This window comes from Physeter macrocephalus, chromosome 4, assembly GCF_002837175.3.
Source record: "Physeter macrocephalus isolate SW-GA chromosome 4, ASM283717v5, whole genome shotgun sequence".
Taxonomy (NCBI): Eukaryota; Metazoa; Chordata; class Mammalia; order Artiodactyla; family Physeteridae; genus Physeter; species Physeter macrocephalus.
This window is the reverse complement of record NC_041217.1, coordinates 140,441,290-140,454,290: the sequence shown is the minus strand read 5'-3', so window position 1 is coordinate 140,454,290 and position 13,001 is coordinate 140,441,290. Positions and strand designations below refer to the sequence as shown.

General features: G+C 39.0%; 1 protein-coding gene across 8 annotated transcripts in view; it reads right to left on the bottom strand.

Moving 5' to 3' along the window:
- The window catches only part of TUT4 (terminal uridylyl transferase 4), a 153,058-nt gene that overhangs the window by 15,888 nt on the left and 124,169 nt on the right, over positions 1–13,001 (bottom strand). For all 8 annotated transcript variants that reach the window (XR_003679635.2, XM_028489393.2, XM_024119799.3 and 5 more), the window contains exons 21-24: positions 10,971–11,048; positions 10,644–10,821; positions 10,299–10,346; positions 10,128–10,210 (exon numbers count right to left, since the gene is read on the bottom strand). Coding sequence is in view for 7 of the 8 variants with exons in the window: in XM_028489393.2 (XP_028345194.1) it covers positions 10,128–10,210; positions 10,299–10,346; positions 10,644–10,821; positions 10,971–11,048 (387 nt within the window). In the remaining variant the exon portion in view is untranslated. The remainder of the gene's footprint in view (positions 1–10,127; positions 10,211–10,298; positions 10,347–10,643; positions 10,822–10,970; positions 11,049–13,001) is intronic.

Genomic DNA, 13,001 nt, shown 5'->3' with positions numbered 1-13,001 from the left:
AATATTAAAAGCAGCAAGGGAAAAGCAACAAATAACATACAAGGGAACTCCCATAAGGTTATCAGCTGATTTCTCAGCAGAAACTCTGCAGGCCAGAAGGGAGTGGCATGATATATTTAAAGTGATGAAAGGGAAGAACCTACAACCATAAATACTCTACCCAGCAAGGCTCTCATTCAGATTCAATGGAGAAATCAAAAGCTTTACAGACAAGAAAGAGCTAACAGCATTCAGCACCACCAAACCAGCTTTGCAATGAATGCTAAAGGAGCTTCTCTAAGTGGAAAAGGCCACTACTAGAAACAAGGTAGGAAATTATCTGCACACAAATATGATGTCAAAACCAGCAATTGTGAGAAGAAAAAAAGCACAAATGCAGGACACTGGAAATGCATTTGAAATTAAGAGACCAGCAACTTAAAACAATCTTGTTTATATGTAGACTGCTAATTGAAATCTCATGGTAACTGCAAACCGAAAATCTACAACAGATACACACACACACACACACACACACACACACACACACAAAAGGAATCCAAACACAACACTAAAGTTAGTCATCCAATCACAAGAGAAGAGAACAAAAGAGGAAGGGAAGAAAACAAGACCTACAAAAACAAATCCAAAACAACTAAGAAAATGGCAATAGGAACATACCTATTGGTAATTACCTTAAAGGTAAATGGATTAAATGCTCCAACCTAAAGAAACAGACTGGCTGAATGTATACAAAAAAGAGACCCAATTCAGATCTAGGGACACATACAGACTGAAAGTGAGGGGATGGAAAAAGGTATTCCATGCAAATGTAAATCAAAAGAAAGCTGGAGTAGCAATATTCGTATCAGACAAAAATGACTTTAAAATAAAGACTGTTACAAGAGACAAAGAAGGACACTACATAATGATCAAAGGGTCAATCCAAGAAGAAAATATAACAATTATAAATATATATGCATCCAACATAGGAGCACTCCAATATATAAGGCAAATACTAACAGCCATAAAAGGAGAAATCAACAGTAACACAACAAGAGTGGGGGACTTTAACACTCCACTTTCATCAATGGACAGATCATCCAGACAGAAGATCAATAAGGAAACATAGGCCTGAAATGACACATTAGACCAGATTGACTTAATTGATATTTACAGAGTATTCCATCCAAAAGCAGCAGAATATACATTCTTCTCAAGTTCACATGGAACATTCCCCAGGACTGATCACAAGCTGGGCCACAAAATGAGCTTCTGTAAATTTAAGAAAATTAAAGTCATATCAAGTGGGACTTCTCTCGTGGCACAGTGGTTAAGAATCCACCTGCCAATTTAGGAGACATGGGTTTGATCCCTGGTCTGGGAAGATCCCACATGCCGCAGAGCAACTAAGCCTGTGCGCCACAACTACTGAGCCTGTGCACCACAACTACTGAGCCTGCACTCTAGAGCCTACAAGCCACAAATACTGAGCCCACGCACCACAACTACTGAAGCCTGCGTCCCTAAAGCCCGCGCGTTGCAACTACTGAGTCCACGTGCTGCAACTACTGAAGCCCGTGCGCTCTAGGGTCCACGTGCCACAACTACTGAAGCCCACATGCCTAGAGCCCATGCTCCACAACAAGGGAAGCCATCACAATGAGAAGCCCGTGCACCTCAACAAGGAGTAGCCCCTGCTCACCACAACAAGAGAGAGCCTGCATGCAGCAACAAAGACCCAACGCAGCCAAAAATAAATAAACTACTGAAGCCCACATGCCTAGAGCCCATGCTCCACAACAAGGGAAGCCATCACAATGAGAAGCCCGTGCACCTCAACAAGGAGTAGCCCCTGCTCACCACAACAAGAGAGAGCCTGCATGCAGCAACAAAGACCCAATGCAGCCAAAAATAAATAAAATAAAATAGCTAATTAAAAGAAAATCATATCAAGCATCTTTTCTGACCATATGCTATGAGATTAGGAATGAACTATAAGAAAACAACTGTAAAAAACACAAACTCGTGGAGGCTAAACAATATGCTACTGAACAACCAATGGATCACTGAAGAAATCAAAGAGTAAATAAAAAAATACCTAGAGTCAAATGAAAATGAAAGCACAATGATCCAAAACCTATGGAACAGGTAAAAGCAGTTCTAAGAGGGAAGTTTATAGCAACACAATCTTACCTCAGGAAACAAGAAAAATCACAAATAAACAACCTAACCTTATATCTAAAGCAACCAGAGAAAAACAAACAAAACCCAAAGTTAGTAGAAGGGAAGAAACAATAAAGATCAGAGCAGAAATAAATGAAATAGAAAAGAAGAAAACAACATAAAAGCTGCTTCTTTGAAAAGATAAACAAAACTGATAAACCTTTAGCCAGACTCATCAAGGAAAAAAAGAAGAGGGCTCAAATCAATAAAATTAGAAATTAAAAAGAAGTTACAACAGACACCACAGAAATACAAAGGATCATAACAGACTACTACAAGCAACTATATGCCAATAAAATGGACAACCTGGAAGAAATGGACAAATTCTTAGAAAGGTACAATCTCCTAAGACTGAACCAAGAAGAAATAGAAAATATGAAGAGACCAATCACAAGTACTGAAATTGAAACTAATTAAAAACTCCCGGGGCTTCCCTGGTGGCGCAGTGGTTGAGAGTCCGCCTGCCAACACAGGGGACATGGGTTCGTGCCCTGGTCCGGGAAGATCCCACATGCCGCGGAGCAGCTGGGCCCGAGAGCCATGGCTGCTGAGCCTGCATGTCCGGAGCCTGTGCTCCGCAACGGGAGAGGCCACAACAGTGAGAGGCCCGCATACCGCAAAAAAAAAACCTCCCAACAGGGACTTCCCTGGTGGTCCAGTGGTTAAGAATCTGCCTTCCAAGGCAGGGGACGCAAGTTCGATCCCTGGTTGGGGAACTAAGATTCTACATGTCGCGGGGCAACTAAGCCCACACGCTGCAACTACAGAACCCACATGCTCTGGAGCCTGCGCTCCACAACTACAGAGCCCACGTGCCACAACTAGAGAGTCTGTGTGTCGCAACTACTGAGCCTGCACGCTCTGGAGCCCAGGCACCACAACTAGAGAGAAGCCCACGTGCCACGATAGAGCTGGAACGCTGGAACAAAAGATCCCACACGTGCCTCAACTAAGACCCGACACAGCCAAAAATAAATAAATAAATATTAGAAAATAATGATAATAAAATTTAAAACTCCCAACAAACGAAAGTCCAGGACCAGATGGCTTCACAGGCAAATTCTATCAAACAGAGAAGAGTTAACACATATCCTGAAACTATTCCAAAAAACTGCAGAGGAAGGAATACTCCCAAACTCATGCTATGAGGCCACCAACACCCTAAAACCAAAACCAGACAAAGATACCACAAAAAAAAAAATTACAGGCCAATGTCACTGATGAACATAGACACAACAAAAAAAAAACCTCCCAACAGGGACTTCCCTGGTGGTCCAGTGGTTAAGAATCTGCCTTCCAAGGCAGGGGACGCAAGTTCGATCCCTGGTTGGGGAACTAAGATTCTACATGTCGCGGGGCAACTAAGCCCACACGCTGCAACTACAGAACCCACATGCTCTGGAGCCTGCGCTCCACAACTACAGAGCCCACGTGCCACAACTAGAGAGTCTGTGTGTCGCAACTACTGAGCCTGCACGCTCTGGAGCCCAGGCACCACAACTAGAGAGAAGCCCACGTGCCACGATAGAGCTGGAACGCTGGAACAAAAGATCCCACACGTGCCTCAACTAAGACCCGACACAGCCAAAAATAAATAAATAAATATTAGAAAATAATGATAATAAAATTTAAAACTCCCAACAAACGAAAGTCCAGGACCAGATGGCTTCACAGGCAAATTCTATCAAACAGAGAAGAGTTAACACATATCCTGAAACTATTCCAAAAAACTGCAGAGGAAGGAATACTCCCAAACTCATGCTATGAGGCCACCAACACCCTAAAACCAAAACCAGACAAAGATACCACAAAAAAAAAAAATTACAGGCCAATGTCACTGATGAACATAGACACAAAAATCCTCAACAAAATACTAGCAATCCAAATCCAACAATACATTAAAAGAATCACACACCATGATCAAATGGGATTTATTCCAGGGATGCAAGGATTTTTCAGGATATGCAAATCAATCAGTGTGATACACCACATCAACATGTTGAAGAATAAAAACCATATGACCATCTCATTAGATGCAGAAAAAGCTTTTGACAAAATTCAACACCAATTTATGATAAAAACTCTAGAAAGTGGGCATAGAGGGAACATACCTCAACATAATAAAGGCCACATATGACAAACCTATAGCTAACATCATACTCAACCATGAAAAGCTGAAAGCATTTCCACTAAGACCAGGAACAAGACAAGGATATCCACTTTCGCCACTTGTATTCAACATAGTTTTGGAAGTCCTAGCCATGACAATGGGAGAAGAAAAAGAAATAAAAGGAATCCAAATTGGAAAAGTAAAACTGTCACTTTTGCAGATGACATGATACTACACATAGAAAATCCTAAAGATGCTACCAGAAAACTACTAGAGGGCTTCCCTGGTGGTTCAGTGGTTTAGAGTCTGCCTGCCGATGCAGGGGACATGGGTTCGTGCCCCGGTCCGGGAAGATCCCACATGCCGTGGAGCGGCTGGGCCCGTGAGCCATGGCCACTGAGCCTGCGCGTCCGGAGCCTGTGCTCCGCAACAGGAGAGGCCACAACAGTGAGACGCCAGCGTACCGCAAAAAAAAAAAAAAAGAAAAAAGAAAACTACTAGAGCGCATCAATGAATTCAGTAAAGTTGCAGGGTACAAAATTAATACACAGAAATCTCTTGCATTTCTATACACTAACAACAAAAGATCAGAAAGAGAAATTAAACAATCCCACTTACCATCACATCTAAAAGAATATAATACCTAGGAATAAACCTACCTATAGTGACAAAAGACCTGTCCTACGAAAACTATGACGCTGATGAAAGAAATCGAAGATGACACAAACAGATGGAGAGATATATCATTTTCTTAAATTGGAATAATCAATATTGTCAAAATGACTATACTACCCAAGGCAGTCTGCAGATTCAATGCAATCCCTATCAAATTACCAATGGCATTTTTCACAGAACTAGAACAAAAAAAATCTTAAATTTGCATGGAGACACAAAAGAACCTGAATGACCAAAGCAATCTTGAGAAAGAAAAACGGAGCTGGAGGAATCAGGATCCCTGACTTTGGACTATACGACAAAGCTACAGTCATCAAAAGAGTACAGTACTGAACAAAAACAGAAATATAGATCAATGGAACAGGACAGAAAGCCCCCAGAAATAAACCCACACACCTATGGTCAATTAATCGATTACAAAGGAGGCAAGACTATATGATGGAGGAAAGACAGTCTCTTCAATAAATGGTGCTGGGAAAACTGGACAGCTACATGTAAAAAAATGAGATTTGAACATTCCCTAATACCATATACAAAAATAAACTCAAAAGGGATTAAAGATCTAGGGCTTCCCTGGTGGTGCAGCGGTTGAGAATCCACCTGCCGATGCAGGGGTGACGTGTTTGTGCCCCGGTCCAGGAAGATCCCACATGCCGTGGAGTGGCTGGGCCCATGAGCCATGGCCACTGGGCCTGCACGTCCGGAGCCTGTGCTCCGCAACGGGAGAGGCCACAACAGTGAGAGGCCCGCGTACCACAAAAAAAAAAAAAAAAAAAAAAAAAAAGGATTAAAGATCTAAATGTAAGACCAGATACTATAAAACTCTTAGAGGAAAACATAGGCAGAACACTCTTTGACATAAATCACAGAAATACCTTTTCCAAGCCATCTCCTAGAGTAACGGAAATAAAAAAATAAACAAACAAATGGGACCTAATGAAACTCAAAAGCTTTTGCACAGCAAAGGAAACCATAAACAAAATGAAAAGACAACCCACAGAATGGGCGAAAATATTTGCAAATGACGTGACTGACAAGGGATTAATCTCTAAAATTTACGAACAGCTCATGCTGCTCAATATCAAAAAACCAAACAACCAAGGGGCTTCCCTGGTGGTGCAGTGGTTAAGAATCCGCCTGCCAATGCAGGGGACACAGGTTCGAGCCCTGGTCCGCAAAGATCCCACATGCTATGGAGCAACTAAGCCTGTGTGCCGCAACTACTAAGCCTGAGCTCTAGAGCCCATGAGCCACAACTACTGAAGCCCATATACTTAGAGCCCGTGCTCTGTGACAAGAGAAGCCACTGCAGTGAGAAGCCCGTGCACCGCCACGAACAGTAGCTCCCGCTCACCGCAACTAGAGAAAGCCCATGCGTAGCATGAAGACCCAAAGCAGCCAAAAAAAAAATAAATTAAAAAAAAAAAACCCAATCAAAAAATGGGCAGAAAACCTAAATAGACATTTCTTCAAGGAAGACATACAGATGGCCAAGAGGCACATGAAAAGATGCTCAACATTGCTAATTATTAGAGAAATGCAAATCAAAACTACAACGAGGTATCACCTCACACCGGTCAAAATGGCTATCATCAAAAAACCCACAAACAATAAATGCTGCAGAAGGTGTAGAGAAAAGGGAACTCTCTTACATTGTTGGTGGGAATGTAAATTGGTACGGCCAGTATGAAGAACAGAATGGAGGTTCCTTAAGAAACTAAAAATAGAGCTACCATATCATCCAGCAATCCCAATCCTGGGCATATATCCAAAGAAAAACATAATTTGAAAAGATACATGTACCCCAATGTTCACTGCAGCACTATTTACAATAGCCAAGACACGGAAGCAACCTAAATGTCCATCAACAGATGAATGGATAAAGAAGTTGTGGTACATATACATAATGGAATATTACTCAGCCATTAAAAAGAACAAAATAATGCCATCTGCAGCAACACGGATGGACCTTGAGATCATACTAAGTGAAGTAAGTCAGACAGAGAAAGACAAATATCATATGATATTGCTTATATGCAGATTCTTTAAAAAATGATACAAATGAACTTATTTACAAAACAGAAATAGACTCACAGACTTACAGAACTTATGGTTACCCGGGAGGAAGGGCCGGGGGGAAGGACAGATTGGGCGTTTGGGATTCACAAGTACACTTTGCTATATTTAAAATAGGTAACCAACTGTATGTATCTGTACAAAGGACCTACTACTGTATAGCACGGGAACGTTGCTCAATATTCTGTAAAAACCTAAATGGGAAAAGAATTTGAAAAAGAATAGATACACATATATGTATAACTGAATCGCTTTGCTGTACACCTGAAACTAATGGAACACTGTTAATCAACTATGCTCCAAAATGAAATGAAATTTTTAAAAAAGAGAGGGCTTCCCTGGTGGCGCAGTGGTTGAGAGTCCGCCTGCTGATGCAGGGGACGCGGGTTCGTGCCCCAGTCCGGGAGGATCCCACATGCCATGGAGCAGCTGGGCCCGTGAGCCATGGCCGCTGAGCCTGCGCGTCTGGAGCCTGCGCTCTGCAACGGGAGAGGCCCACGTACCACAAAAAAATAAAAATAAATAAAAATAAAAATAAAAAAAGAAGAGATATCTGAAGATGTAAGCAGATTTATAGATCTGGTAGCAGAAAGTTGAAAGAGTATCTATGTATCTAATATCATCTTTGGCTCAAAGGGAAAACATGTAAGCGTGAGAAAGGCAGAGAAGAAAGATGGGACAAAGCGAAATGCGTACTGAATTTTGAGTAAAATAAATAAAATCTGAAATAGTTCTTATTGAATTGCGAGACACAGGTAACTAAAGAAATGTAGTTAAGAATGTCAGATAGTATTGAAAGTCCAGTTGAGGCTGATGAACATTAATTTATAGTTGTGCTATATAAATAAAACTGCCTAGGGCTTCCCTGGTGGCGCAGTGGTTTAGAGTCCACCTGCCGATGCAGGGGACACAGGTTCGTGCCCCGGTCTGGGAAGATCCCACATGCCATGGAGCGGCTGGGCCCGTGAGCCATGGCCGCTGAGCCCGCGCATCTTGAGCCTGTGCTCTGCAACAGGAGAGGCCACAACAGTGAGAGGCCCGCGTACCGCAAAAAATAATAATAATAATAATAATTTTAAAACTGCCTAGCTTTAAGATTTTTTTCCATCAGTGCTTAGCCCAAGCATAGAGAGACAGTGGATGGCTGAGTTCAGGTTAAGGTTGAACACATAATGGTGCAAAAGAAGGACAATGGTACAAAGGAATATAAGGTATATGCTAGAGGTACCAGGGAATCTTTTTGAATGGGGGAAAAAAATGAAGACAGTAGACAGCTGATAGATTGGGAAAAAATGTGTCAATATGTCGGAGGACCTAGTGAACAGAAGAATAGTTGAAGTGGGAATGTTCGAGTGAGCAAGAAAGGTGAAAGAACAGAAAATATACTTGTCTTCATCTTCATTAGAATCTAAGGGGATGAAACACATCTACTTTGTATACTGTTATAATCCTAGTACATAGCAGAGAAATAGGTACATGGTAGGAATTCAGTAAATATGTGGTGAAAGATTAAACTTTACTATGGAAAATATAAGCATGAAAGACTATGTAACAAGGTTATTTTTCTACTATATCAGTTATAACACTGATATCAACCTAAATGTCCATCAAAGGAGAATAGTTAAACTGGTATATCCAAGCTATAAAATACCACATATTGACTTTATAACAGAATAAAGTAGATTAAAAGATGATTGGCAGATCCACAGGCCCTTTGTGATAGGCTCCAAACTCATGTTTGGTTCTTACACCAAATCACATTCAAGACCAAAGACTCTGATATCTATGAGGACTACTTATAACATACTGAATAATTAAGAGTTACTAAAATTTTGCATTCCCAGACTAAATTAGCACATTTCCAATTTACTGAGGACGCTACATTAGTATTTTACTAAAAAGTCTGACTGCACGAAACTGCTAAGTTCCTACCAAACATATGCACATACACACACGAACAGAATTACTACAATTTTCAGGTAAAATGCTTTATCAGTGCATCACCAGATTTGTTGTGATCTGACTAGGCTTTTCATTTACTGCTATTTTAATTAATATGTTAGTAAAATTATTGTTGTATTTGCCTTTTGTTAGACATTTTGTTCCTGAATTTTGTATTGTTTCAAATTTCCTGTTATTTTATTTCCATTATAATTATTATCACCCTCACCCCATATTAGGCAGGACTATCAAAAATGTTCCAAGGGAAAAAAGCTCTAGACTTTTTCTGCTTTTCTTACCCCACACCCTAAGAAAGAGTGATGAAACTGGACTGAACAAGATCAAGGATATGCATTATGCAAAAATAGAGACCTGGTTTCTCTTTTGAGACTTCTTCTCGTTTCTTTCACTGTGAAACTATGACATCCTCCCATTAGAAAGCAACCCAAAACCAGAGTAAGACCAAGAGGAATGGGAGACACTACACCACCCATTTCAGGCAAAAAGAATCCTCTTAGTTCCATGCTATCTAATTCAGCTTACCAAGGGCTACACCAAAATTAAAGCAGAAGCCTCAGCAAATAAAGTATTACTTCAGTGTTGACCTCTCTGTTTATATTTTCATCAAGTTTTCTAGAGACAGAAGAGAGGCAGTAGGCAGAACCTCAAATTCAAAATTAAAGGATCTTGAGTCTTGACTATCCACCCTCATTTGTTCAACAAATGCTTATTTGATGCATCCTATGTGCCAGAAATTATGACAGGCACTGGAAATACGACAGTGAACCTTACAGACGTGGGCCCTGTCCTCATGGAGCTATACAGTCTAGTGGTGGATACAGAATTTAACAAATAGATTAAATAAATAAACAAAATTTAGCAAATATATATCTCACTATAGACTATGATAAGTGCAATAAGAACAAATAGACCCGGCACAGCCAAATAAATAAATAAATAAATATTTTTTTTAAAAGAAAGAAAAAATGGAGTTCTCTTTCCCTATTCTTAACACCAACTTGGAACAGGATTAGGTTTCTTGTACTACAAAAAAATAATAATAATAATAAATTCTATAAGGAAAAAGAAAAGATTCAGAATTCAAATTATGTAAACTTACAGCTTCTCTGCCAATGAGTGGATAAAAGGGGGTACCAAAAAGTTTCCTTCCATTGATAAATGCTTTCATGATGAAATTGGTCACTATTGAAGAAAGAAGAAAAACAATAAAGATGCAGACCTTAATGTGTAAGAGCTTTAAAAGTAGGGGATTTCTATATTTAAAACTTACTTTTTCTAGAAACTCCAGCACCAAGGTTATGATTCAAATCAAAAGGGTCTAGAAAAGAAATATTTTATTTTTTATTTAAGAATTATGCTTGTTGTAACATAAATATAGTTAGTAGCCATAACTAGAGTTTAACACTACGTAACTCAGACCATCAAAGTCAGAAAATTATTCTTTTATAATTATAGATTAAAGGATGGAAACTGATAAAAACCAAGAGGAAGAATCTTCCAAATTCTAATGTTTCAGTATTCCCCTCAGTTTCACTGGCCAAATAAAACTCTGGCTTTTTGTTCTGTTTTGCTCTGTTTCATGTTGTTCCTGAATTAATATCAGCTGAATGATTACCTTCAATAGCAATGCATTTGGATGTCCACTGCTTCTCAAAAGTTGTCAATAGCTTTTTCTGCCGAATGCTAATTACATATTCTTTGAAATCAAATTCTTCAGTATAGAAGCGAAGCAGTCCCAACCAAAGCTCTCCTAATGTTTCTGTGTTCTTTCCAAGTGAAGGTAAACGTTTTTTCTACAGGTGAGAAAAAAGAGAGAGACATGTCTATACTTATCCAAAATATGGACCCCCCCCAAGTCCAAGTAAAATTATTAAATTAAATTATGCAAATCCTAACATGCATCAGTGAGCATTCCATAACATAAAAACTATGAAAAAATTACCAGTTCTTCTGTTTTATCAAAGAAAAAAGCATTCCATCCATCAACCATTCTCTGTGGAATCTGTTTTCCATCAAAGATCTGCATTAAAAAATCAATTTTACTATTAGATTTCAAGCCATCCAACCCAAAAGCCTAAATACCCTCATATCATTTTAGAATTTACCTATAATAGACACAGTGAAACACTTATTCCAAAAGGAACATGTCAAGATGGTATAATCTGATGTCAAGTTATTAATGAATAAAATGTATCTGAAAGACCAAAGTTGGGAAAGGATATCTTAAGAACCTCAGACTCTCCAAACGATACATTTGATATTATCTATTTGGCTATCAAAACACATCCAGCCCAAGTTTAATGAAGTAAAACTAAAGAAAAAGCAGATGAAAATAGCATTTTCATCAAAGGATCACAGACACAGAAATACATAAGAGATAATACTTATTGATTGTACACCTTAAAGGAAATCGAAGAAGCTATTTGTTGTGGGGAAGGGCTCTAGTACCTTTAATCAGTTATCTGTATCAGATGAGGTTGAAAAGGGCCGGGACACTGATTTTTTAAAACAGAAAATTAGGTAGCTTTCCTTGACATTTTGATAAAGATCGTGAAATCGTCATGATTAATTATGAATAGTAATTCACTGTCCTAAGGAAAGGGGGGACGGTAATGCTACTTTACTAGAAGAATTCCACAAGATGACTGTACAGGCACAACTGACCTCTACAAGCAATTTTGAGACTTATTTTCTATAGGAGTTTTAAGAAAGAGATGCAATAAAGTAAAAAGTTGGAATAAGTTCAGAGTCAGCAGACCTCATTTCGAGTCTTAGTCCTGCCAAGTAGTGATTCTGGACAAGACAATTATCCTTCCAATTCCTCAGTTTTCCCAATGACAATAAGAGATTAGCTTAATTAGGTCAGTTTTCTTCAAATTTTATTTTTCTTTTAAGCTGTAGAACCCTTCCTAAAATGGAACCTTCCTGTAAGTTCAACATGTAAAACAGATAAAAACAGAGGTACTCTGATAAAAGCCTGAGTGGAGAAAACTATACCTTATCTTTTCCTTCCTCCACTCCTCACACATACATACACTATTGAGCTCCTGGAGCTTACCAAAACATACTTTATAACCACTAGATAAGGTGGTCCCCATGGCTCCTTCATAGATTAAGATGCTATTATACAAGCTGCCTCTTTAGACCTTGATTACTTTAACAGAATTCTTACTTTTGAAAAACAACCAACATCCAAACCCAATTATGTTGGCTAATAACACAGTAAACTGGACCTGTGGGCTTTGGGGGGCATTTAATCACTGATTTGCCACCTGTTTTAATGAATTCTCATGTTTCATAGTGCCTAACTCTCCACTCTGTTTCAGCCCTTAGAAGTACTAATACTATCCTCTCTTTCTTTTGCACACACACAACACATTTACCTTCTCTTTCTGTTTCTCTCTTTTCTTTCTCTCAACAGCAATCATCCTCTACTTAAGTACTCAAGCCTTCTCTCTAAAACCTCACCAAACAAGTTTGTACAAGGAGTGACCCTGTACATTTCCATATTTATTTTCTTATTTTATTATGGTATTTTATATATAAAATAAGCCATATATATATCTACTGCTATATTTAAATTGTATTTTTTTTAGTAGTGGTGAAACACACATAATGAAGTTTACCATCTTAAGTCATTTTTAAAAGAGTACAGTTCAGTGGCATTAAGTGCATTCACATTGTTGTGCTACCATCACCACCATCCATCCATAGAATTCTTCTTATCTTATACAAATGAAACTCTGAACCTATTAAACAATAATTTCCCACTCCTCTCTCCCGCCAGCCCCTGGCAACCACCATTCTACTTTCTGTCTCTATGAATCTGACTACCCTAGGTACCTCCTATAAATGGAATCATATAGTATTTGTCCTTTTGTGACTGGTTTATTTCACTTAGAATAATGTCCTCAAGGTTCATCCATTCAGTTGCACATTTTTAAGCTGATAAGCTAAGAAAACATAGTTCATA